The sequence below is a fragment of the Juglans microcarpa x Juglans regia genome, chromosome 6D (genome assembly GCF_004785595.1).
Source record: "Juglans microcarpa x Juglans regia isolate MS1-56 chromosome 6D, Jm3101_v1.0, whole genome shotgun sequence".
Lineage (NCBI taxonomy): Eukaryota > Viridiplantae > Streptophyta > Magnoliopsida > Fagales > Juglandaceae > Juglans > Juglans microcarpa x Juglans regia.
The window spans coordinates 3,056,891-3,082,574 of NC_054604.1; the positions used below are offsets into that span (position 1 = coordinate 3,056,891).

General features: G+C 37.1%; 3 protein-coding genes across 4 annotated transcripts; 1 reads left to right on the top strand and 2 right to left on the bottom strand.

Annotated features, from left to right (window-relative positions):
- Nucleotides 1–5,600: 5,600 nt before the first annotated feature.
- On the top strand, nucleotides 5,601–7,051 carry LOC121235891 (probable disease resistance protein At5g45490). The gene is made up of 2 exons (XM_041132321.1): nucleotides 5,601–6,690; nucleotides 6,753–7,051. Exons 1-2 carry the CDS (start codon nucleotides 5,671–5,673, stop codon nucleotides 6,762–6,764), a joined length of 1,032 nt encoding a protein of 343 aa, XP_040988255.1. The 5' UTR covers nucleotides 5,601–5,670; the 3' UTR covers nucleotides 6,765–7,051.
- Nucleotides 7,052–7,099: 48 nt separating this feature from the next.
- Nucleotides 7,100–9,364, bottom strand: LOC121235892 (transcription factor MYB98-like). Its single transcript, XM_041132322.1, is given in 4 exon segments — nucleotides 7,100–7,981; nucleotides 7,984–8,167; nucleotides 8,619–8,745; nucleotides 8,859–9,364. Coding segments are annotated over 4 exon segments (1,026 nt in total). The 5' UTR covers nucleotides 9,143–9,364; the 3' UTR covers nucleotides 7,100–7,550.
- Nucleotides 9,365–10,826: 1,462 nt separating this feature from the next.
- LOC121235689 (GDSL esterase/lipase At5g62930) lies at nucleotides 10,827–25,107 on the bottom strand. Of its 2 annotated transcripts, none has more exons than XM_041132057.1 (6): nucleotides 24,924–25,104; nucleotides 24,720–24,797; nucleotides 14,728–14,868; nucleotides 12,754–12,830; nucleotides 12,017–12,181; nucleotides 10,827–11,279 (listed from the first exon to the last, which is right to left on the bottom strand). In XM_041132057.1, the coding sequence occupies exons 1-6, from the start codon at nucleotides 25,020–25,022 to the stop codon at nucleotides 11,111–11,113; spliced, it is 729 nt and encodes a 242-aa protein (XP_040987991.1). In that variant the 5' UTR covers nucleotides 25,023–25,104; the 3' UTR covers nucleotides 10,827–11,110. The 2 variants fall into 2 exon arrangements, with proteins under 2 accessions (XP_040987991.1, XP_040987990.1); XM_041132056.1 differs by having other exon boundaries at nucleotides 11,049–11,279; nucleotides 14,728–14,880; nucleotides 24,924–25,107.
- Nucleotides 25,108–25,684: the final 577 nt, after the last annotated feature.

Genomic DNA, 25,684 nt, shown 5'->3' on the forward strand with positions numbered 1-25,684 from the left:
CGAACATTTATTCTTTTTGTGGACCACGAGCACCCGATTCTTCTCCCGATTAACGCAGTTCCAGTCAGCAATGTGATGCATTTACAGAGAGTATATATATATATATATATATATGTTTATAGGTGGCATGATAACTGGGTGTTGGGAAATCTAGCTACAAATAGTTTATACAAAAGTAATTCTACAAATTGATATAGGTTAATGTGGTTTGTCAATAAAAATAACTTTATAATCTGACAAATTACATCAAATTATATCAATTTGTGATATTGTTTTTGTATAATTCTTTTGTAGGCATGCGATATCACTCATGAAAGTGAACAGATTCACAGCCATTCTCTTAACATTACTAACTTGAGACCAAGCACTCAAAAGCCTTGCTACTTTGAAGATATTTCCAGTTGATAAAAAAACCAAAGAGATTTTATAAAAATTTATAAAATAATATATTTTTATGTGATTTGTTAAATTTACGTTATAATAAAAATAATTTTATATTATGATGTATTTTATTAAATCATGTTAAATTATGAGTTTATTTTTATAAAATTATTTTATAATTAAAGCAATTATCATTTTAATTATTCATTAAATCAACAAATAAATAAAAACTATCGTTCTCTAAATATCTTGACATCAAATGGTTAGTTCACAAGTCAGCATAATAATAAAAATCGCAGACCTAAGGACTCATTTCCTTAATGAACAATAATTTCACTGTTTACTTAGGGTCTCCTGAAATAAATGGTAAACGGAAAGGCTTTGTACTTATGACCTGGGTTTGTGTGCATATATATTTAAGAAAAATTTTATACACCGGACTATTATTTCATTTTCAAACTACTATGTAATGTATGACATATTTATTATTATTAGTATTAGATGATCTTTTTTAATTTTATTAGATGATTCTTTATCATCTAATAATAATAAATGTATCATATCTTATATAATAATATAAAAGTAAAAGTAAGATGGTCATATACCGTATAACATTGCTCTATATTTAATTTAATGATAGGCATGGGATTAAGAGCTAAAGTCGAGGCAAGCTGACAAGAGATGGATCACATTTAAGGTTTTTCATTATTAGTAGAATCTCCGCATATTGTCTATCAAACAAGACAAGACAAAGCAAAAATAAGATACATTTTTGGCAAAATCATACTCATACTCTATATGTGACTTATTTGATTATCTTCCCACTTGGTAGCATTTTCTTTTTCCTTGAATAGGGTACCTTTAGTTCAAGAAATGAGGAGTTGAAATCGAAAAGCTTTTTCCTTAGGTTGCTAACATTTTTCCTCAAAATTTTTAAGAATTTTCTTATTTTTCAAAACTTTAATTTAAAAAAATAAAAAATCTTAAATGCCTTGGGTGGGTGAGAACCACCCATTATCACCACTAGCCTGAACTTATATTACTAAGGATTAGAGCCCAAAGAATACATATTTCACTACTATGCTTCTTTTCTAAAAATGATAACGCTACAGCCTACAGCTGCCGACATCTTCATCGAGGATATTTATCGAAAAGGTAAATTTATTATTTTTTAAACATCTTTTTAGACTCTTCAAACATTTAAACAAAAAAAAAATAAAAAAATAATTAAAAAAATACTTAATAAAAAAAAAAATCGATAGTTTTAACTGTGACTACATCATTTTCCTTCTAAAAAAGGCAATTCTTTTGTTACCCAAGTTGGCAAGGCTATTAGATACTCATGACTTTCCTCCATAAAAGGAGCCAAATTGAGCTAAAACAGAACAGAAACCTCACCTCAATGATTTTCTCATGGGTAGTAATGCCAAGGATACCGAAGTTTTTTTTTTAGTTAGTGATTAAGAAAATGTTGTTTAATAATATTATAAATTTTTTTCTTTTTTTTTTAAATATTAAAAAATGATGTGAATTTTTTTTTTAAATATTATTATTAAACAAATTCACAATATTATTAAACAATATTTTCTTAATCACTAACTAAAAAAAACCTAAAAATAAAAACAAACTATTGGAGCGGGACCTTGGAGTGGGATTATCCCCCAAGCGGGGTCCTATCATTTTCCTTTTCTCATATCTCCGAAGTTCCCATAGATAAAGCCAAAGGGATTCCAACAATCTACTCCCAATCTCCTTTCCCAAAATCGAAAACTTCAAAAAACTTGCCAATTCACCTCAATAATTTTAAAGCGAACACCCAAAGCTAATTACCTAGATTCTAGCATTCTTACTGCTTTTTCTTTTTCCTTTATTTTATTCTTACGGTTGGAATTAATTATTATTCTTGCCATTTTTTTTTAAAGAAAATTGAGTGGATGCAATGATTAAAAAATAAATATAATTTTAAAATGTATAGAATATTATCTTTAAGGTAATAATTGCCATCACTCAATAAGTTTGTTGCAAAGCTATTAGCAATTCATCCCATCACATAGGCTTCTATCTATATTTATTCTAAAATTAAATAATCAAAGTATGGTTATAGAGTCTCAAACCCTTCACCTTGTGGTAATGATTCCACGAAAATAAATAATAACTTGAGTAAATCACATTCAATAAACCCATACGTTAATTTCATAATCTATAAATAAATATAAAAATTTTTGTACATAACTAGTCAATAATTGATTGCACCCCCCTCTCTCTACCCTAGGCCTAAAAACCTCTCTGTCAATCTCTGTGATTCCAGCCTGTCCACTGGGAGGAGGGGGGTTAGAGCTTCAGCTCCACCCATCTCCTCCACTAGCCAGTCGTAGTTATTTACTTTCCTGTTTTGTCAACTTTTTCTGTTTTTAGTAGTAGGTTTTTCTCCACAACGTCGCAATAAGCTGATCTCCTGCTTTTTGGCGTTCTCCGACCAACACACGCTGCCCTTTCTACATCTCTAGTCACGTATCTTCAAGTTCGCGGAAAGATTCCACTCATTTGCCCAGCACGTTCATTGCACGCGCGACTTATGCCATGCGCAACATCCATGCGCCACCACGTCCTGGAACTGCTTCTGATGACACGCATGGCCCCCCCAGCATCAGTGGCTTTGGATCCTCTAAAACAGACCCTCCATTCCACTCTTATGGCGACGTGTGACTAATGTGCGCCGTCACAACCTGTATTGGTCCTTTGCCGGTGACTCGACTTTGTGTCAGGTTGCTATCCTATGTTTCCGCTTTCCTGAGCTGAGGATTGAGTGAAAGTAGGCGTGTGAGTCTCTTCCAGCCAATCCAAACCAACAAGATGCAGCATACCCCCTTTTTGTTTTATCAGACTATACAAAAACTACTTCAAGCGACGTTCCCTAGTGGGCCATGGGTGGGAGCCAATTATTTGGCTCTAGATTCCTCTTTTTTCTTTTTTATGTGATATATCTGTTGGTTTTGAGGTAATTGTAAGGGACTTTCACTCCATTAAAACTTATATCATGTAATCTTTTAGTTTATCTATAAAACGCTAAATTTGCCTGAAATATATATATATATATATATATATATATATATAATTTTCATTTAGCAATCATTTCTTTCCTGAAAATTGGACTTTGCAGGCTCGAAGTGTCTGTTGATCACTAGCTAGGTGGATACAGATCAATTGACTCACTTGAATCCTAAAAATCGCTTATGCAATTGATCATATGCACGTTGCTGCCCAAAAGTTTATTGGAATAAAAAATAATAATATTATTTATCATCTTTTTGATCGTCATTTTTTTATTATCTAATATGACATAAAAAACGATAAATAGTGTTTTAATAAAATTCAATGGCATTATGATAGAAAATTCAACTATTTTTTCTTTATTGAATTAAATGCATCGACACCATTTTGTTGTATTTTTCCATGTACATATTTTTTAAAGATAACACCTAAGGTTAAAAAGACAAGTTCTATCCTCAAGCAGTGTAGAATATATTTAGGTCATGTTTGGATAGTGAGATGATATGAGATAGTTTTAGATGAAAGTTAAAAATTAAATAAAATATTATTAGAATATTATTTTTTAATCTTATTACTGTTTTGAAATTTAAAAAAGTTAAATTATTTATTATATTTTATATGAAAATTTAAAAAAATTATAATGATAAAATGAGATGAAACCGTTTCTATATCCAAACGGGGTCTTAGTAAAGTGTTTAATATCATAATTTAATTTTGAAGATAAATTTTAAAATCTGAATCTTACAAATCAAATTTTACTATTTAAGTGACGCAGATAGTGTACTCTATACATCAGCTTAAAAAAAATAAAGTGCATGATTTGAAATTAGAGTCTTAAGAGAAGGACAACCCTCATATTCCATATTTTCCTTTTGTCTTGAACCTGCTTTGAACATTTCTCCCAATGGTTTCTTTTCCTTCTTTAATTAGCATGGTTTAAAATGACTTTAAGATTGCAAAATATAGAGATTATGACAGCACGTGTTCTACATACATAGTGTGGATGCAAAATACAGAGATTATGACAATCTGTGTACCTAAATAATTATTATATTCGATATATATATTTAATTTGAATTTTTTTTTTCTAAATTAAATTATAATATGTAAGCATATTACTAAATGTATTTCCACCAATTTATTTATAAATAAGATTTTTCGTCACGAAAAGGTCCAATGATTTATTAATCCTTGTTTTGTTTTGTTTTCTCTCGTTATTAATTAGGACAAGTTGCTCCTTGTCCCCACTTCCATGTGAACCAGGCCATCTGGTGTTGAACTTTTACAGCTGCTAAATGTATACGACAAGCCAGGTTGTAAAGGCCAAAACTGAGAATAGAGGGTAATTCAACTATAGCAACTGTTGTTTCAACTTTCATTACCTTCATTTTTTAAAGCAGAGTTGTCGTACATAAAAGTCTTATATTTTATATTCTATTTTAAAATATATAATTTTATTTTTTTTATCTTTATATTTGATGAAATATGAAATATGAAATATGAAAATAAAATAATAAAATCATATATTTTTAAATGGTGTATAAGAGTGTGAGGTTTGTATTTAAAATTTTTTTTTTGTATATTTCCTTTTTCTTTTTAGAGTGGAATTCTCTTCTTTTTTAAAATAAAAAATAAAAAAATAAAAATTGATAAGGGTATCATGTATATGAAATTACGAAGAATTTAATATATCAGTTACTATTCACTTTCACATCTTACATTTATAAGTTTGTAGTTTTGTTTTTAAAGAATTTTTCCAAAATTATTGGTGCCCATTAATTCTTTCAAATCCTGAATTCTGTTCGGATCTGCAATGATATCTTAACCCATCAAGATTCAGATGGTCAATTTTAAAGTAGCATATATTTTCCTATTGTATTCATGATTTCTAACTGGTGTTCAAGAGATTTTTAGTTTTATATCAGCAACTAATATATGATTTCAGAACTTTAATAACATGGTTCTTCGTGATTGTTCTAAAGATACAAATTTCAGGGAATTATTACTGGCCGACGACCAAAATACTCAGACTTGCAGTAAACACTGAAATATCTTTATGGTCAATAACATATAGTGGACCCTCCATGTCTACAATGCACGAATCTGCTCCCCCTTTTCCTTTTCCGAAAATGAAAAGTCCATATATAGGATCGAGACGGTTAATGTATTATATATGAAAGGCATCTTCTTGGAGGCCTTGTCGAACTCTCTGTGTATTTGCTGATCGAAAAGGTCCCCATGGGTTCGGAGAAGAATCAGGAGACCCCTGAAGTGAGCAATACGAAGGAGTCCTCAGAGAAGACGAAGGGTCCTCCAGATCAAGTGGATTCTGATCATTCGCAGGATGACGGCCAGGAAGAAATCTCAACCTCGTCCGGTCTAAAGGTTCATGGGTTCGAAAATGAAATGATTTCACTGGAAAAAATACTTAAACGGCGACAAAGTGAGGATGAATTCAAGGCAATTGGGATCGTCGGTGAACTAGGTGTCGGGAAATCAACTCTTTGCCGAGCTCTTCTCAACAAGAATGAGGTCAAAACCAGCTTCCTTCCCAGGATTTGGGTACGCATGTCCAAGAAAAGTGAAGCAGAGAACTCAGAGGAAGCAGTCGTTAAAAGAATGTTGGAGTGTCTTGGAGTTGACGAGGAGATCATTAAGAGCATCTGCATGGATAATGGACGCGCCCTCGATGATAAGGAACGCCTCAATGCTTTACTTTATGCTCTGCATCTCCAACTGAATGGTAAGAAGTATCTCATCGTGCTTGATGATGTTTGGAAAGAGGATGAATGGTACCGAGATTTGAGTGCTGCAATAAATCGTAGCTATGATTGGAATGAACGTCTTGCATATGGATTGCCAAAAGGAAACGGGGGAACGGTGATTGTCACGAGCAGGAATAAGGAGGTAGCGAAGAAGATGGTCGGGAAGGAAGAAAACATACATAACCTTCTGCCACTTTGGAACCAAGAGAGCTGCTGGTCAATATTCACAGACACGGTCGAGAGAGAGAAACAGGTGTTGAACTTGATGGGTCAAGAAGATTTAGAAAAAGCAAAGAAGGATCTTTTCGAAAAGTGTGGTGGCCTTCCACTCGCAGCAAAGATGATGGGGAAAGCTATGGCGGAAAAGCTGAAAGAAGAAGCAGCCGCAAAAGCCCAAGTTTCTGTTTCTGTTCCTGTTGCCGAAAGAATTGAGACCCACGACGACGGAGCGTCCGGAGAAGGCACAGGTCATGTTGGTGATCTCCAAAGAAGCGTAACCCACGACGACGGAGCGTCTGGAAAAAGCCAAGATGTTGGCCGTGTTGCCCAAGAAAGCACATCCACTAAAGTTTAAGCGTCGGGAAATTAAACGCCAAGATGCTGCCACAGGAAGCGGGATCGACGAAGAACCGTAATTTACGAAGTACTTACTGCATTTATCCAACGCTTTTGTCTTCGTTTTAGCATTAAAGTTTTTTCTTCAATTCCTTCTTATCGATTCATATATATGATCGGTTTTGTCCACGACAGTCTTCTTTATCCAAAGGTATATGTCTTAAATTATCTTTTGATCTCGTGTACTTTCACGTTCACCAGAAGGACTTCCCTCCAATGTTCAATTGCGTTTTGTGATCTGTTTTGAAGACCAAGTATAATTTCTAAGGGTGGAAGGCATGCATATTTTAAGAAATTTGGAGATTGACAGTTATGTTGGTGAGCTTATCAATGATGCTGTTAGAGTTCCACTAGATAGGACAAGTTTGTTTTGGTTTTTCCTAATCACAAAAAAACACTGTAAAGGATCATGTGAATGAGGAGTCTCCCCAAGCCGACAATGCCAGAGGTAACAATACGGCGTTGCCTAATACATCTGCCTCTGGCATTGTCTTAAACTAGGGGGTTATCTGTTATCAGCCATGACCCCTCCCAACCCGGTTAAACGTATAAATATTTTCTCTATATGAAAGACAGAGATTTGCTTTAAGATACGTGTTTTGTTTGTACAAGATAAGAGAGACACAGAGTATGTAAAATATATGACACATATGGAGCAACCAAGAAATTAAAAACTTCAGCCAATGAAAGGAAATCCGAAGCCAAATCCCATCTCTCTCTCTCTCTCTCTCTCCCTCCCTAAGTTTTCTTCATGAAGTAACTTCTTTTGACTTCATTGACTTGAGAGACCGTCTCCACCAAATCCAGCCCCTTCTTCGATTCACATTCTATTACTGGACTCATATCCAGTTCTGGAATGCCCATATCAAAGTCATTCTCATCGAAGACAGGAGCACAAGGCATTTTTCCATCAAAATCTTTCACATCAACAACAGGAACACAGGGCGTGTTTGCATCGAGAAGAGAATCAATGCTACAGCCCTCTTGAAACATGTTTCCATCAAAACAAAAATCATAGTCCGAATTGTTGGAGCAGAACTCCGGCTGAAGGACTGGTGCTTTGAGGGTGGTATCATTGGTTGTTGTAGTATTACTAGCAGAAGGTTTTCTCCAATTTTTTGCAGTGTTTGAGTCCAAGTTCAAGCTCTTGATGTATTCTTGTAGAAGGGAGGCTCTGGGTATTTTGAACGACATTTTCGTTTCGAGTATCGCCTTCTTTTGGTTGCATTCCAATGGTTCTTGATGGAGTTTTCGGTTCTTCCAGGCAACCTCTTTGCAATTTCAGCCCATTTGTTTCCTATCTCTGCATGGGCGTGAATGAATACCTTGTCCTCCTCTTCACTCCACGCATCCTTCTGCATAGCAATAAAAAAACAAGAAAAAGGAATGACTAGTGTTAGTAGATGTAAAGTATATGCATTATATATGTACACAAGCCCCACACGTTGTTTGTGTATGTTATGATTGTAAGGGTTAAAATGCTTTTTAAAATTTTAGCCTATCACTCATAGTTCTAGGACTTTTGAATCAATAGTTAAGCTTTTAACAATTGGTGTTAGAGTAGAAACCATGTCACGGGCTCGAGTCACAAAAGGACTACTATCATGTCAGTGTCAATACAGTTGGGCACCGTACATGGTATTCTTTCTCTGAAACCAAGATTTTGACATTTTTATATACCAGGTATCGGTTATGCATATGTCTATGGCTATCTATATTTGTATGAGTGCTAATAAATTATATCTATAAAACAAAGATAGGGGAAAAAGATCGAGTCATATGGAATGTGTATTAATAAATATAAACCTTAATATCAGGCCTAAGATGGTTGTGCCATCTCTCTCTACACTGCTTTCCTATCTTCCCAGGCAACATTTGAGCAATATGCGACCATTTTCTCACCCCATACTGCTGAACCAGTTCAATCAAGAGCCTGATAGAATAAAACAAACATGAGGAATTATTAAAACTAACGTATTAATAGACAATTAACCTTAAAACCATCCAGAAATGTATATACCGATTGAGGAACTAAACCTTCTATACCTGTCTTCTTCAGTAGTCCATTGCCCCTTTGCAAGATTACACTTTCTAGGACCTCTGTATGCCCTCATAGTTTCTGGCAATGCAATATTCTTATTCATGCCTACTTTTTTGTTGTACCCATTTTCTGCTGTTATGCATGAGACTTCATCTGGTACCACAAAATTGATAGGTTTTATGTCTTGGCAAGTAGTGAAGATCATGTAACCTTGATCTGTTCCCATAGTATCATCAGTGGGATTTCTCTGAGGGATATTCAAGTATCCTCCACTTTGGAAATTGTCCATAACTTGACCATTCCCACCATTGTCTGCAAATGGCTTACAGTAATTATGAATATCATCGAAATCTGTTGAGCACCCATAAGTGAAATTGTTAATTAATGAACTATACACTCAGTTTGGACCCCAAAACTGGGATTTGATGAAGACCCTTTTGTATGAAACCGATCGAGAGACTGAAAATCTTGCAGGAAACCTTTTGATGGAGTTCCAAAGGAAAATTCATCTTTCATGTATGGCTCCAAGTGATTATCAGACAAAAGCAGTGCTTGTGAAGCAAGATTTTCCCTCAGTTTAGTTTCAAGCTCCATGAGATCAGAGCAGAGCAGAAACTGAAGGAAATGGCTTGGTGTTTAATTTGGAGCTATCACCTTTGTACATATTCCCTTAATAGATGAACATGAGAAGCTAGGCATTAATTGTCGAGGTTGAAAACGACCATTTATTCTCATTAAGTCCTCCAATGGTCTTGGCTGCTTAGCATTGCTTGATACTTTGCAACCAAACCTTTGCTTTGACAGGAGTTATTTTTCCATGTCTTAGCTTTCGATTGGCACTTTGTCAACTGTAATGAAGAATGCAACATAAATGAAGTATTAAATATGACTGAGCCGTTATGACATCTGAGAACAGTTATGACTGAGCCGTTATGTAATTTGTGTTGTCTGGTCAAGAAAGGTCATATTTTCAGACATCTGAGAACAGAATCAAGTAGAGCAAGATTATGGGACTCGAGGAAACTCCCCTTGGCAATTTACTGAGGATTTGGAACCCAGATGCAGTTCAACTTGTTTGAGAAATCTGGTCGATGAAATGAACAGGGCTTCCCCAAGTACCTTGATTAGAGATTTAGATCTAGAGTTTATTTTTATTTCCAAGCTAGGATGCTTTTTTCATCTTAACATTCCTTACGAGGCTCCCAATAGATTCCACAATGTACCGTCATTCTTGTCTTTTAAAAAGTTGAGCCAATGAAATCTATGTAGATAATTTTTTGTTTTTTGGGAATTTGGAGGAGAAAAGAAAAAAAAAATACATATATATATATATATATATAAACTCTAGAAGATCCAAATCCTATAACTGGGGGATTCCAACCTAGTTCTCTCATTTGGAGACGGCATCGTCTCTTGACAATTCTCTAAAGTCCTTGATCAAACTTTAGAATTTAGATTAGGTGAGAGATAGACACGTGTATCCAACTTAAATATGAAAATTTGTAAAAATATTTACACACTTAAAAAGCAAGAATTTGCCCCGAGTAACTGAAACTAAATTATAGCTCAAACTTAAACAATCTCTCTCTCTCTCTCTCTCTCTCTTAAATTTAACTTGCCATTAAGATAGAAAGTAATGGCGGGTTTTGGTGGTGGAAAATGAAACAAAACTGATCCCAACGGAAGCATGTCCGATTACATAATTTACCACCACTATTTAAAAAGAGGTTATGATAACGCTATGCATTTAGTCGCCCTTAAATGTGCAGCAACTGCCCTTAATTGCAATGAGAAAAACTCTCAATTGTTTCACCTTGAACTTGAAGTAGGATATAAAAAGAGAGTAATTTGTGTGTCTTGCAGGCACGAGTGAACTGACACACCAAATTTCTCAAAATGGTATTTGGGGTATCAAGTTGCCAGTGGTCAACGGCCAAATTCTATACACATAACAAAGCTTCAAAAGAAAGAAATGTTCAGCCAAATTTACATACTAGTTTTAATTTCCATAGAAACTAGAAAGCATCAAGCCATATGAACATGTATACATTAATAGTGTCACGGTATGGCCGCTTACAATGACCAATAGCAAAAATAACAAATAATTCTCCATGAATCAATTACCAAATGGAGCGAAACCCCGTACCCTTTTTTTTGGATTTGGGGGGGGGGGGGGGGGGGGGGGGGGGGGGGGGGGGGGGGGGGGGGGGGGGGAGTTTAAGCAAGAATCCAACTTTAGGTGTCGGAGGCAACAAGATCATAAGCATTGTTGCTGGAACGCTTTCACAGGATTCTTTCCATCGATTTCCGAGTGGTGAGGAAAGTCATATGGCATTTCTGCAGCAGAAAGCCATGCTTCATTGAAAAGTCTCACAACCTCTTGGTGTACTACTGCATTGCCTTCTGGTGTCAGATGCAACCCATCACTGTGAAATTTAAAAAGCGAAGTTAAGAACAAATCTTTATTGTAACTTTGAATGTGATGAACTCTTCGACAGGGTTTTCAAAAGATATGGTCATGTTTGGGGATTGAGATAGATGAGAACATCACATCTCAAAACTTCTCATAATTTTCTTTCCAAACATCACTCAAACACAAAACAAATTTCAATTTCAAATATTCAACTTTTTCATCTAATCATTACCTAATCATTACAACTTTCTCAAACTTCCAATCAAAACACAATAAACAATACAAAATTTTCAAATTTCAAAACAAAACTAATATTAAAAAATTATATTTAAACAATTTTTTAACTATAATATTTTTATTCAACTTTTTCTCTTTTTTCCCAAAATCTAATAAAACATCTTAACTCAAACCATTTCACTACTATACACAGAATTCACATCTCATCTCATTACCCAAAATTACAGTATCCAACATTTGAAGTATGACCCAAATGTGATTTAGGCCTCCCATTTCCAAACTGTTTTTGGTAGTATAAAATCATGGCAGAAAGTCTGAACCCCCAATCATATTATCATGCCAGTCTAAAATAGTCAATAAATCAATAAGGAACTTCTCACCTTAGTTGTGAAATTCCTTTTTTTTTTTTTTTTTTTTTTACAAGTACCTTAGTTGTGAAATTCTAGTAGAAAATTAAATGAATTTCTTCTGCCAAACAGATAAGTTTCTTGAAGGCTCCAATTTAAAACAAACCTTAGGAATTTCTTCTGCCAACCCTCCCTTTCCTGCATTTTTGACCATAGATCAACAGAGCAGAGACCCATTTCCTTTGCCAGCTCAATGCACTGCTCGGCATATAGTCTTGTCACTTCGTTTGTCCTTTCAGGCAGTTCATCAGCTTTCTCTCCATATACAGATCTGCTGAATCCATTTACAAGCTTACCCCACATAAACTATCAACCAGCCAATATTTTTATCAATAAAAATTCGACCATCTATGTATTCTAAAATTCTCCTAGTCAGCTAGTGGTGACAACAGCATTGATTTATATTTTACGATTTTGAATAGAATTGATTTGGGAGAAATGAAAACAGTGGTGGCTATATCGGCGGTGGAGTTGTTATGGAAGATCCGATGGTATCAGTAATTGCAGTGCATGTAGCATAACAATAGTGGAGCTAGCAGAGATTGATGGAGCAATCATACTGGCATTGCTAGAGATAGCAATGGCAAGAACTAGGTAGTAAGGTAGCAAAAGCTCAACATAGTATATGCCAGTTCATGTATGCTTCCTGTCACTAGGCCAACAAAGGGGAAAAGAGCTATAAAGTCCTGAAAATTAGAAATATAACGTCCCAAACAGTTCTATCAGGGATCTAGGATCAATTCCCCCACCTTCTCTAGGAATCAACTCCCTATTCCTTGTGTAACCCATAGGTCCAATTCAATAAACAAGAAAAAAAGAACTTCATTTGAAAAGGTTACATACTGAGCATATTCTTTACGCCCAGCCTCATCAACTGGTGGTGGAGTGATCAGCACAATTAGCACAGTGGGGGAGCATTCCTGTAAGCAAATCCCTAAAGACAATGAGGAGAAGATTTAATAATTGACCACATCTACCAGACTAGCCTCGTACCAGGAAAAGTATGGTGGGTGAGCAGCAATAATCAACATTAAGGTGAAGCAAAAGGCAAACAATATGCAATGTACTGGCGCTTTTGATTGTTTGGCACGGCATTTCTAGTTGTGAATCTATCCTTTAAGATAAGGTCCTTATTCAGAAACAGAACTGTCACAAAAATCCACTAGAAAATGAAAAAAAAAAGTTCTTACAATTCAGGCCTTTGAATGGATTTAGGCCTCGTTTGGATGTGTTGAACTGAGTTGAGATAAGTTGAGTTTTTTATGAATGGTAGCGAGTTGAAATGGTGGAATGAGTTTTGTGGGGCCCACCTAAGATGAGTTTAGATGTGTTTGGATGTTAAGATGAGTTTAAATGTATTTATGGAAAGTTGAAAAAGGTTGTGGGTCCTGCGTGTAAAGAGGTGTTGAGTTGAAAAAGGTTGTCGGTCCCACATGTAACGAGGTTTTGAGTTGAGATGAGTTTAATGATTTGAGAGTTGAGTGTTTGGATGTTAGACTCAGTTTAAAATTAGACTGAACTGAGTTGATCTCAGTTAAGTCCAAGTTCCAAACGGGGCTGTGTTTAAACACTAGTTGCTGCATTTATGGAACCATGTGAAACAAAATTGGGTGGATACAGAAGACGTGCACTTCCTAAAGTCTCGCAAATGGGACAAAGAGCTCAGAAGCTAAAACGATAGACGACACGAGCAGCAAAATATTTCTAGGTTTAGGGCTCACGTTTGTAAAGGTTGAATCTCGATGGATTTTAGAGTGGCTTCCGGAAGCGGGATAAGAAACCTAAGTGTGATCTTAGGTTCTTTCTCTATATATTATTCCACCTTAGGTTTTCATAGCACTTCCAATCCAACTCCAGCCAAAATGCAGATCTCATCCTCCTTCCTGAAATCCATATTACAAAAGCCCTAAATTGTTATTTAAATGAAAAGCTCACAAACTGCTCAAGAAACAAAGCATTTTTCTCTGGTTTTTCCCGCTGCACCCAAAACAGCCCCTGAATTTTGCCTCTTTCTCACTTAGTTCAACTCTCTAACAATAGCTCTTTGAACACCATAAGCAATCTTCAAACCAACATATTCTCCAACATGTTCTGGCCTTAGACCCCAACCTTAGCTATCGTTAATCCCTTGAATAATCGCTACCAACATTAAACCACAATTGTTGCCCTAAAGTTTGCAACCAATTAACCCTAGAGACATCCTGTTGTTCTATGCCATTGCTATAAATAATCATAAGCATTATAGATTAGCATCGATTTATGGAGAAGGAAAATCCAGACACCTCGCCATCTGTCATTATGCCTCCAGAAGCTGCTAAAGACTCCACTATAAGCAAGGGTTAAAGGGGTACTGTATAAGCAGAAATCCTCCAATGCGTTCCTAAAAAGAAAAGAGCACGTGCAGGAACAACTCATACATTTTTGAGTTGAACCACAAGGAGTTACACAATTCGATAAATATAACTAGCTTACACCCAACTGAATATTTATCAATATAGTTTTTGCAAGGTAAAAATACATCTTGAAATGATTTTTAATGAATTTATTACTTATAAAAAGACGGGAGAAATTCTGATTCTGTTTCTTCTTTTAGGTCAATTTATACACTTGTAAACAGTTTTGTTAGTTAATTTTCTTTAATGCTTGAGTAAATCCTATCGTTGGGTGATCCAGTGCAATAAACGGGCAGATAAGACCACATTAATTACAGATCAGAAGTTGAACCACAAATTTAACATCTAGTAGACAATTAAGTTTACAAAGTGGAATCAAGAAACTAAATGGGTTCTTAAAGTATTAGAGGAATCATATGTGAACCTTCAAATGACGAACAATTTTTCTGAGATTCTCCTTGTACTCTTCAATAGGAACATGTTGTCGTTCGCTCGATCTCCCCAAAAGAGCTGCATCATTAGCCCCAAAGAAAACTGTTGCAGCAACAGGAGGTTTTGTAGAGACCTGCAGAGGAAGCTATATGAACAAACAGCGTGGAATTAACAGTATAATGACAACATGCAATTTTTTAATGAACTTTTCATATGATACACCAGTTCACTAGGAATAATTTTCTCTAACCAAGTTATTGATGGTGAAGATCTCCTAATCAGCTGCAATCTCAGAACAAACAAACACCCATATCCAGAATCATCCCAAATGGATGGAAAGAATTAGTATATGCCGATATTCAATCAAACCTATTTAAAGTTCCAAAGCAGTGATTATAATTATAACACATAACAGATCAGAATCAGATCTACCTCAAGATAAAGATAAGAAGGAACCCGAACCCGAAGACGGAGCAAAATCAAAACAAGATAGAAAGTTTAAAATTCAAACTAATGCATTGTAGTCCTGATAAAGTTGTTGTAACAGATTGTATACAATACAGGGCTATAAATACATGGACTTCCTCTCGGAAATATACAGAGGAAAATACATTTTCAAAACCAATTGTTAAGTCTCTATATGGTATCAATAGCCAGCACAGACCATTAATGTCTCCTTTTCCATGGCCACCACAAATTCCTCTTCTGTTGATTCCCCTGACTCTGTCCCATATCACCCACCTCTTCCGCACCTTCTCACCGTGAAATTAACCACTGACAATTACCTTCTCTGGCGTGCACAGCTTGTTCCCTATCTACAGGGTCAAAACCTATTTGGTTACCTTGATGGCTCAACTCCTGGTCCTCCCACTTCCTCCTCCACAATTCGTGTCCCTAATTCTGCTCATGCCCATTGGACTCAGCAAGACCAGCTTATTCTTAGCACTATCCTCTCCTCCCTCTTTAAAGACGTCCTCACTCAAGTACTTGGTCTCACAACCTAGCGAGAAGTATGGCAAACTCTGGAAAAACTCTTTTTATCACCCTCCTATGCTTGCATTATGAGCACCCGATTCCAACTCTCCACTTTAAAGAAAGGACCTCTTTCTATTGCTGACTATTTTACCAAAGTAAAACAGTTGGCCAATATCCACTGTGCCATTAGTCATCCTACCTTCTAGCTGGCTTGCCATCTGCCTATGATTCCCTTGTTACCTCTGTTGCCACAAGGGTTGATCCTATGTCCCTTGAAGATGTAACACCCCGTTCCCGTAGGATAGAGATGTTACTAACATTCATAACATAATGCCCGGTAAAGAAATTCATATCCCGAAATATCTCATTTATTGAAAATCATCAAAATATTAAAACTGAATTGAACATGATTGTTTCGAAAACTGAACGCAAAATAAAAGAACATAAACTAATCCTATGAATGACATAAAAGAAATCTAATTCTGGTGTGCATATCACTTATTCCTTCCTAAGTCTTTGTATTAAATCTATTCCTGGCCATCCAGCTCTGCGTCATCATAATCACCATCTGTAAGAATTAAACATGGAAGAAAACAAGAAGACAAACAAAAATGAATCGAATACTCAGTAAGTAGCACATCACACCGTAAAATACAATTTGGCCTAACATGGACTTAATTTCTGAAGACTCTTCATAACAACTTCATTGATTTACAATCATACACGTAACATGACTTTCTAAAAGACTTTACATACATATATTGTCACAAATTCATATAGCATACGTATTCATCATTAACATGAGCGGAAGCATATATAATCATGGCAAACATGTAACGTGAATGCATAATATCTTGTTTATCTTGTCTTAACAAGGAGTGAAACACGCTTGAGTCCGTGTTTCACTTAACTGGAGTTACATGGAGTGAAACACGCTTGAGTCTGTGTTTCACCTATCTTGTATAACATGGAGTGAAACACGCTTAAGTCTGTGTTTCACCTAACTGCATAAAATGGAGTGAAACACGCTTGAGTCCGTGTTTCACCTAACTTGCATAACATGGAGTGAAACATACTTTAGTCCGTGTTTCACTTAAATTGCATAACATGGAGTGAAACACGCTTGGGTCCATGTTTCACTTAACTTGCATAACGTGGAGTGAAACACGCTTGGGTTCATATTTCACTTAACTTGTAGTTAACCACGCTTGAGTCCGTGGCGTAACATTTCTTATCTTTCTTAATGCATGAGAATTTATTGGGCTTCATGAACATTTCTAACATGGCATATTCTTGTACATGGCATAGCATAACATGACATAATATGGCATATTCTTGCACATGGCATAGCATAGCATGGCATATTCTTGTACATGACATAGCATAGCATAGCATATTCTTGTACATGGTATAACATGACATAGCATAACATAGCATTTTCTTATACATGGCATAGCATAACATGACATGACATAACATGCTTTGAACGTTTTATGACATTCCATGGCATACATAATCTAAGTACTACATGAACATGGCATACATGATCTAAGTACTACATGAACATGGCATACATAATCTAAGTATTACATGGACATGACTACTCCATTATATGGCATACTTGACTTGAATTACTACATGAGCATCTCATGGCTTTCATATGATTTTAGTAACACTTAATCAATCGAATAACAAATTCATTCATTCAAACATAATCTCATATTTCATCAAAGATCGTAAAAGGAATCTAACCTTGACTTGCCTCTTAGCATAGCGTAGTTAACCATCATAAGCACATCATACTTTTTTTCATAACAATAATATTCACAGTACACATGCATTTATATGATCACACTATTTACCTCTTAGCGTTGCTTCCACTATCTCATGTTGTAATTGGTGACCTTTTAAAGAAACACTAGCCGAATGGGCTTAAGGCCCAAGGAAAATAGAGGCTCAGGAGGTTACACAACAAAGGTTAAAAGGGCATCTAGGTAATTACAGAATTAGTGGAGGGGCTTTTTGGGAAAGGCTGAAAACAAAACACATGAAAGGGGACACATCTTACGGTAAGACTAGGTTTAGGGGTATTTGTGTAAAACTTATAGTAATGCATGGGTATTTTAGGGATGCTGAAACAAAATAATAAAAGGAACGAGACTTGCTTACGAGAGAGGAGGTTGTGTGATATCTCACCGAGAGGGGGCTGAGTGCAACGGCGGCTCTGGGTGGCTGGGAGTGACCGGTGACGTAGTTGGTGTCTCTAGGCAGTGGTGCGACACAAGAGAGAAAAAAGGGTGAGAGAGTTAGAGAGAGGTTCTGTCCAGCTGATAAGCACTAGGGAGGAAAATGGTAGCTGGTGGCAATGGGCTTATCGGAAGGGAGTGGGCTCGATGGGGTTGGGCTGGTCGGCAATTTCTGTGGTGGTGTGGGAGGTGGTTGTTGGTTGACGGTGGCTGGGAACAAATGCAGGGGCTGTTTTTTATTCTCAGTGGGGAGAAAACAAAGACCCAGAGGACTTATGGGTTATGCACGTCGTGGAGGAAGGAGAGCTTACTGTCGGCGTGCTCTGTGGTAGTTTCCGGCGAGGTGGCTGACTTGGTATGAAGAGTAGTGCTAGGGTGGCTGTTGGGAAGTTGTTTTCTCTGTCTACCGAGGCTGCTATGGTGGCTAGTGTGTGAAAGTTTCATGGTTTTTGCTAAGGGTCTCGTGGGTTTTATAGATGATTTATAGATGAGGGGTAGGAAGCTATCGTGAGTGATCGAGGAAGGGTTTGAGTCTGACAAAACTTTGGAAAACTACTCCCACAAGGAAAGGAACACTTGAGAGGATATTAGAGCTTTGAAGTATTTGAATTAGGGATAATTTCAAATTAGGAAACTCCCAGACCAAACAGAAAGATAAAAGAGGCGTATAGTAGAGAAATTCTATTCAAAACAAATTACTATCCCCAACATATCTAATAAAATAATAACAATAAAGATAACAATAAAATAGTAGTAATAATAATAATAATAATAATAATAATAATAATAATAATAAAATCACACTTTTGGGGTCAGGGTGTTACAGAAGACCTCTATGGCCACCTTCTTACACATGAACTTCATCTTGAACAACAAAGTGAAACCCACTCTGCCAACATAGCTTCAAATTCTTCTTCCTCCAACCATACCAATCCATCCAATCATTGTCAGTCCTTCTCCAACTTTGGTCGTTGTACTCATACCTTTGGGAATCATTTCAAAGGGAAAGGGCATAGCCACTCAGCAAGCCTCTAATGGTTCCATTCCTCGCCCTCAATGCCAATTATGTTCAAAAATTGGCCATGTCGCTGCTGCTTGTTGGCACAGGTTTAATCAAACTTTTCAAAGAATCACTCCACCTCAGGCCTATGTTGCTACACCTTAAACATCTCCAAATCCAAATTGGTACCCTGACAATGGTGCAACAACTCATATCATCTGAGATTGACAATCTAAACATCCATGCTGAAGAATACACTGGTCCTGATCAACTTCGAGTAGGCAATGGGCAAGGTTTGACCATTCACCACACCGGTTCCTCCCACTTATACTCTCAATAATATCCTTCATGTTCTTGAAATAAAAAAGAATCTCTAATCAGTATATCAGTTTACAAAAGATAACAATGTTTATTTTGAGAGTCACCCCTCTTTTTCTATGTCAATGATCCATCCTCGGGTGCTACACTCCTCCGCGGAAAGAGTAAGAAATGATCTTTATCCTTTGCATGCTCTGGTCCTCTGTGTCTTCATCTCCCACTTCCTATTTGGGTGAAAGAAATTCGGTTGCAGAATGGCATGCTAGCTAGGGCACCCTACTCTCCGTGTGGTTCAAGCTTTCATCTCTAAAACACAATTTACCAGTCATGAAAAATAAGCATTTTTCTATCTGTCATGCATGCCAACTTGGCAAAAGCCACAAACTTCCTTTTCCTTTGTCCATGTCTAAGGCTCCATTTGGAACTCGGACTAGCTGAGATCATCTCAGCTCAGTCTAATTTAAAATTGAGTCTAACATCCAAATACCTAACTCTCAAATCACTAAACTCATTTCAACTCAAAACTTTTTTACACGTGAGACCCACAACATTTTTCAACTCAACATCTCTTTACACGCTAGACCTACAAACTTTTTCAACTTCCTATAAATATATCTAAACTTATCTTAACATCTAAACACATCTAAATTCATCTTAAACGAGCCTCACAAAACTCACTCTACCATCTCAACTCATTACTATTTATAAAGAACTCAACTCAACTCAACTCAACATCCAAACAGGGCTTAAGTTTCAAGTCCCTTAGAGTTGCTATTCAGTAATGTATGGGGGCCTTCCCCAATTGAATCTACGAATGGAAATAATTTTTTTTTTTTTATATAAGTAAATGATTATATTGATATGAATAGACATTGCCCAAGTACACAAGATGGTATACATAAGGTAACACCTATTTAGGAAGAAGAAATGGAAACAAGAAAGTCATGAAAATCAAGGAAAAATCTTCTAATGAAAGCTCCTTGTCTTCAAACGTCTAGTCATTTCGCTCATTCCTTAGGCACCACAAGATACAAATCGGAACCATCTTCCACATGGCTGAGATTTGTGGAAGACCTCGTAAACTTGTCCAACTGGCCAAAAGCTCAATCACTGTGGCAGGCATAACCCAAGCTAGCTCTAACCTGTTGAACACTTCATTCCATAACTTTCTAACAACCCGACAGTGCAACAACAGATGATCCACAGTTTCATCACTTTTCCTACACATACAACACCAATCTACTATGATCACCATGTGTTTCCGTATATTATCCATCTTCAAAATCTTACGCAATGTTGCCGCCCATAAAAAAAAAAAGGGCGCTTTGGGAGTATTTTGCCAAATCCTTCTCCATGAAAATTGATTATTTTGTGGTTGTGTGAGAGACTTATAGAAAGAACGGACTAAGAATGTACCTTTGCCGGTGGGTATCCACCACATCATGTCAGCTCCTTGTATTCTCAGTATCATGGAGTATAGAAGACCAAAGAACTCCTTAATACTACCAACTTCCCAATTTTGGGCCGCCCTAGTGAAATTCACGTTCCATTGGACTAGGTCCCCAAAGAACTCCATACATCTAGACACCGATGCATCTTTCTCACATGCAATCCTAAAAACTGAAGGGAATGAGTCCTTTAGGGCGTTATCTCCACACCACAGGTGGGTCTAGAATTTTATTCTAGAACCATCACCCAACACTAGCCGAGTGTGTCGAGCAAAAATCCCCCGCCCTCGTCTAATGTGCTTCCATATTCCCACTCCATATACCCCATGAACCTCCCTAGTGTTGCACCCCTCCCCCCTCTCAATACCTCCATATTTGAATTCAATCACAGACTTCGGTTCCGTATTATATCGCCACAACCATTTTTCAAGTAAGGCTCGATTAAAAATCCTCAGATTTCTAATACCCATCCCACCAGAAGAGACCGGGGAGCATACCTTATCCCACTTCACTATATGAAACTTAAATTTGTCTCCTAAGCCACTCCAAAGGAAATCACGATAAAGTTTCTTGATGCGGTTCGCCACACTTGCTGGAATTGGGAATATAGATAAAAAAAATATATATATATATACGTTCGTAAATTAGAAAGAGTACTTTTGATTAAAGTGATCCTACCATCTTTCAACAGATACAATCTCTTCCAACCTGCCAATCTGCGTCCAATCTTCTCAATCACTGTATCCCAAATCGATATAGCCCTTGAGGTTGCCCCCAAGGAAAGACCAAGGTAATTCATGGGAAGAGAGGAAACCTTACATCCAAAGGTATTAGCCAATTGCCGGATGTTACGAACATTACCCACTTGCACCAATTCTGATTTATCAAAATTCAATTTCAACCTGATGATGCTTCAAAACAAAGTAATAATGCCCTCAATGCCTGAATTTAGTTTTGTTCTGCCTCACAAAGAATCAATGTATCATCTGCAAACAACAAGTGAGAAATGTTAAGAGAGCCCCTTGTAGGATTACCAATCGAGAATCCATCAATGAAGCCATTGTTCACCAAGGCTAAAATCATTATGCTAAGCGCCTCCATAACGATGACAAATACGAGTGGAGACAAAGGGTCTCCTTGTCTTAGATTTCGAGAGTTGTTAAAGAAACCATTTGGACTGCCATTCACTAAGACTGAAAACTTGACCGTTTAAATACACCATCTGATCTACATGCAGCATATCTCCCCAAATCCACACCTCCTGTTTAAGCATAGTGGATAATTTCTCAAAAGTTCTATAGTTGTTTCCACTCAATTCAAAATCAGATGTTGCTCGTACCTTTCTTACATTTCGAACACGTGGAACGATTTTTTAGTCGCAAAATCAAGTTCATTCAATCAGATTGGGGTGGCAAATTCCGGCCTCTACACACCCACTTCACCACCACTAGCATCCATCATTTCCTTTCTTGCCCCACACCCACGAACAAAATGATTCGATTGAGCGTTGTCACTATCACATCGTGGAAACCGGACTCACCCTTCTTGCCTCTGCATCTGTCCCACAACAATACTAGGATGAAGCCCTTCTCTCTACCTCATAAATAGACCCCCTTCCCCCGTCTCTCAAAATAAATCACCTCTTGAGCTTTTATACAAACAGTTACCTGACTATAACTTTCTCAAAATCTTCGGGTATGTATGTTGGCCGTGTCTTCGCCCTTATAACTTCCACAAGCTGGACTATCGTTCTCATCTCTACATTTTTTTGGGTTATAGCACCTCACACAAAAGGCTATCGATGCTTAAACCCATCCACTAGGCATGTCTACTTCTCCCGAAATGTAGACATATTCCCTTTTGCATCATCATTTGTCTCTTCCTCAGATCCTCATGTATCCATAACTCCCTTACCCCCATCCATTTGACTACCAGAATCATCTTCAACATTACCCAATTTCTCGGCTCCCATAGTATTTCCTTCTCCCAACTCCAATGCACAAATGGCATCCTCACCCGCTGCTCCCTCTGATACAGATCACAACCCAATGTTACCTTCTGCAAACCAACACCCAATGCAAACATGGGCTAAGAATAATATTTGCCGGCCCAAAAGCCTTCCCAATGACATGGTTCACTAGCCCCAAACAAGGCTCTACTAACATTGGCTGATGATTCGCAGGTTGAGACCACATGCTTCTCTACTGTAGTAAAAAATCCCCTCTAGAGAAAAGCAATGAATGAGGAGTTTCAAGCCCTTCTCAACAATGGAACATGAGCCCTTTAGTTGGATGCAAGTGGGTTTTCCGGATCAAGAAATGGGCCAATGGGCCCATTGAATGTTACAAGGCCCAACTTGTTGCCAATTGTTCCGTCAGATACCCAGACTTGACAATGATGACACATTAAGCCCAGCTGTCAAGCACACTACCATCCGGACTGTGTTATCTCTTGCAATTTCATCCAACTGGCCTATTCCTCAACTTGACATAAAAAATGGCTTTTTACATGGCCATCTCCATGAAGATGTCTACATGACTCAACCTCCTGGGTATTCCCACCCACCTTGCCCAAATTATGTTTGCCATCTCTGTAAATCTCTATATAGGCTTAAGCAAGCCCCACGGGCCTAGTTCTCTCATCTCAACAACAAATTATTACAAAAATGGGTTTCACTAGTTCAAAAGCCGACACCTCATTAATTTTCAGATTTGGATGTGACATTATTTTTCTCTTAATTTATGTTGATGATATCTTAATTACTGGGCCCAAATCCACATCTCCAAAATATTATTATTACACTTCAGTCCAAGTTCACCTTAAAAGACCTAGGGCCCATACATTATTTTTTGGGCGTTGAAGCCCATGAAACTAAAGGATTATTCTTAGCTTAGCAAAGACAAAAATGGATCAATCAAAACCAGTCTCTTCCCCCATGTCAACCACGACCAACCTATGGCAGTTCAAGGGTGATCCTTTTAGTGGCCCAACTCTTTACAGAAGCGTGTGGCTCCCTCCAGTACCTATCTTTTACTCGGCCCAACCTATCCTCCGTTGTTGGCAAGGTATGCCAATACATGCAACAACCCACCATAGAACACTGGAGTGTAGTCAAGTGGATCCTTTGCTATCTTCGGCAGACAATGCATCATGGTCTTCTCCTTCGCTACAACTCCACCAACCTTAGCTACAACTCCACCAACCTTAGCACTTTCTCAAATGCTGACTGGGCCAGCTACCCCGATGATCACCAATCAATAGTGGCTACTATGTGTTCCTTGGATCAAACCTAGTATCGTGGAGGTCCAGAAAACAACCTACAGTTGCCCAATCTAGCACAAAGGCTAAATACCGAGCAATTGCAAACGCAACAGCAGAGCTCATATGGCTCAAGTCATTACTTTAAGAACTCAGCATCCCCATACTATGGCACGACAACAACAGTGCAAAACCTACCTCAATGCCAATCCAATCTATCATGCACGGACAGAGCACATTGAACTTGATCTACACTTTGTTCGGGAACAGGTTGCACAATAACGACAAACTGTCGAATTCATCTCCAGCAAAGACCAACTTGCTGACATATTCAACAAGGCTCTACCCACCATCAGGTTCTGTACAATCCGAGAAACTCTCAACATCCAAGAATTGCCGTTGCGATTGAGGGGTGTAACGGATCAGAATCAGATCTACCTCAAGATAAAGATCAACACCAAGTCAAACACCTTCAATATAAAGATAAGAAGAAGGATCCCGAAGATAGAGCAAAACCAAAACAAGATAGAAAGTTTGAAATTCAAACTAATGCATTGTAATCCTGATAAAGTTGTTGTAACAGATTGTATACAATACAAGGCTATAAATACATGGATTTCCTCTCGGAAATATACAGAGGAAAACACTTTTTCAAAACCAACTGTTAAGTCTCTATAACGCAAAAAAGAATCATTTCGAAGCTACACAATCAAAAACCTCGAAAAGAAGGAAAGCTTACCAAAGGGAAAAGATGATGCAGCAAGAACAAAGCCCATCTGGTATTGTATCCACCATACCCACGATTTACTATATCAGCCTGAACATATTAGAAAAAAAAGTCGAAAAAAGTTACAGTTAAACTACAATTCCAACCAATCTTTCCCAGGAGAGATAAAATAAGAAGAAAAAAAAATAGAAATGAAAGAACGAGTAAAAGTGGAACCTTGCGAGAGTAAGTGTCAGCAAGAGCAGCTCCCCATCCACCTGATCTAAACGACTGTTGCGTTATCGAATCTCCAAACAGCACGATCTGGGGCCTCATTCTCTCAAGACAGCCGGAGCTGAACAGTGGAGAGAGAGAGAGCGCGCAGACGATTGGTGAAAACCAAACGCGCCGTTTTGCCTGTCATAAGTATCGGCCGTTTGCTTGTTACTTTTTTTTTTTTTCTTTTTTTTTTTTTAATAACGTTTGCTTGTTACTTTCAAGTTGATTTGGGCGATGGAAAACAAAATAAAATAAAACCAAATCGGTCGACCGTCATTAAATTGGACAGACTCTACTACTGAAATTGTCTTGCTTTTTTTTTTTGAGTTTTGTTAATTATCATCTTTACGTATTATATATTATATATATATATATTTTTTAAAAAAAATTTATTAAATTATTTACTCATTATCTATATATTACTAATTTAATAAGAGAAAAAAAAAATATGATCTATGATGTGTAACAACGATAAATAGAATTTTTTGAGTATTTCTCACTTATCAATCCAATCTTGATAACTGTTGACTCTTTTCTTTCATTGCTATTAGTGTTGGGCTCATTTTCTTTTGCTTTCGGAGCTGGGCCTTTCTTTTAATCATTTGTAATGTTGGCCGAAGTCCATTTTGCACCATCAAAATCGATAAACAGATCCACCGTTATTTGTCACGTTTTCCCTCTCAAAACGGATCAAACTACACTTGCGGGGCAACCAAGGG

What these genes read in the sequence shown, in the direction of transcription:
- LOC121235689 (XM_041132056.1), bottom strand. Translation starts at nt 25,022, where the DNA reads ATGAGGCCCCAGATCGTGCTGTTTGGAGATTCGATAACGCAACAGTCG. An exon ending in CTGACACTTACTCTCGCAAG is followed by an intron (nt 24,798 to 24,923) that starts GTTCCACTTTTA and finishes TAATATGTTCAG; the next exon opens with GCTGATATAGTAAATCGTGG. An exon ending in GGGCGTAAAGAATATGCTCA is followed by an intron (nt 12,182 to 12,753) that starts GTATGTAACCTT and finishes TGGATTCAGCAG; the next exon opens with ATCTGTATATGGAGAGAAAG.
- LOC121235891 (XM_041132321.1), top strand. Translation starts at nt 5,671, where the DNA reads ATGGGTTCGGAGAAGAATCAGGAGACCCCTGAAGTGAGCAATACGAAG.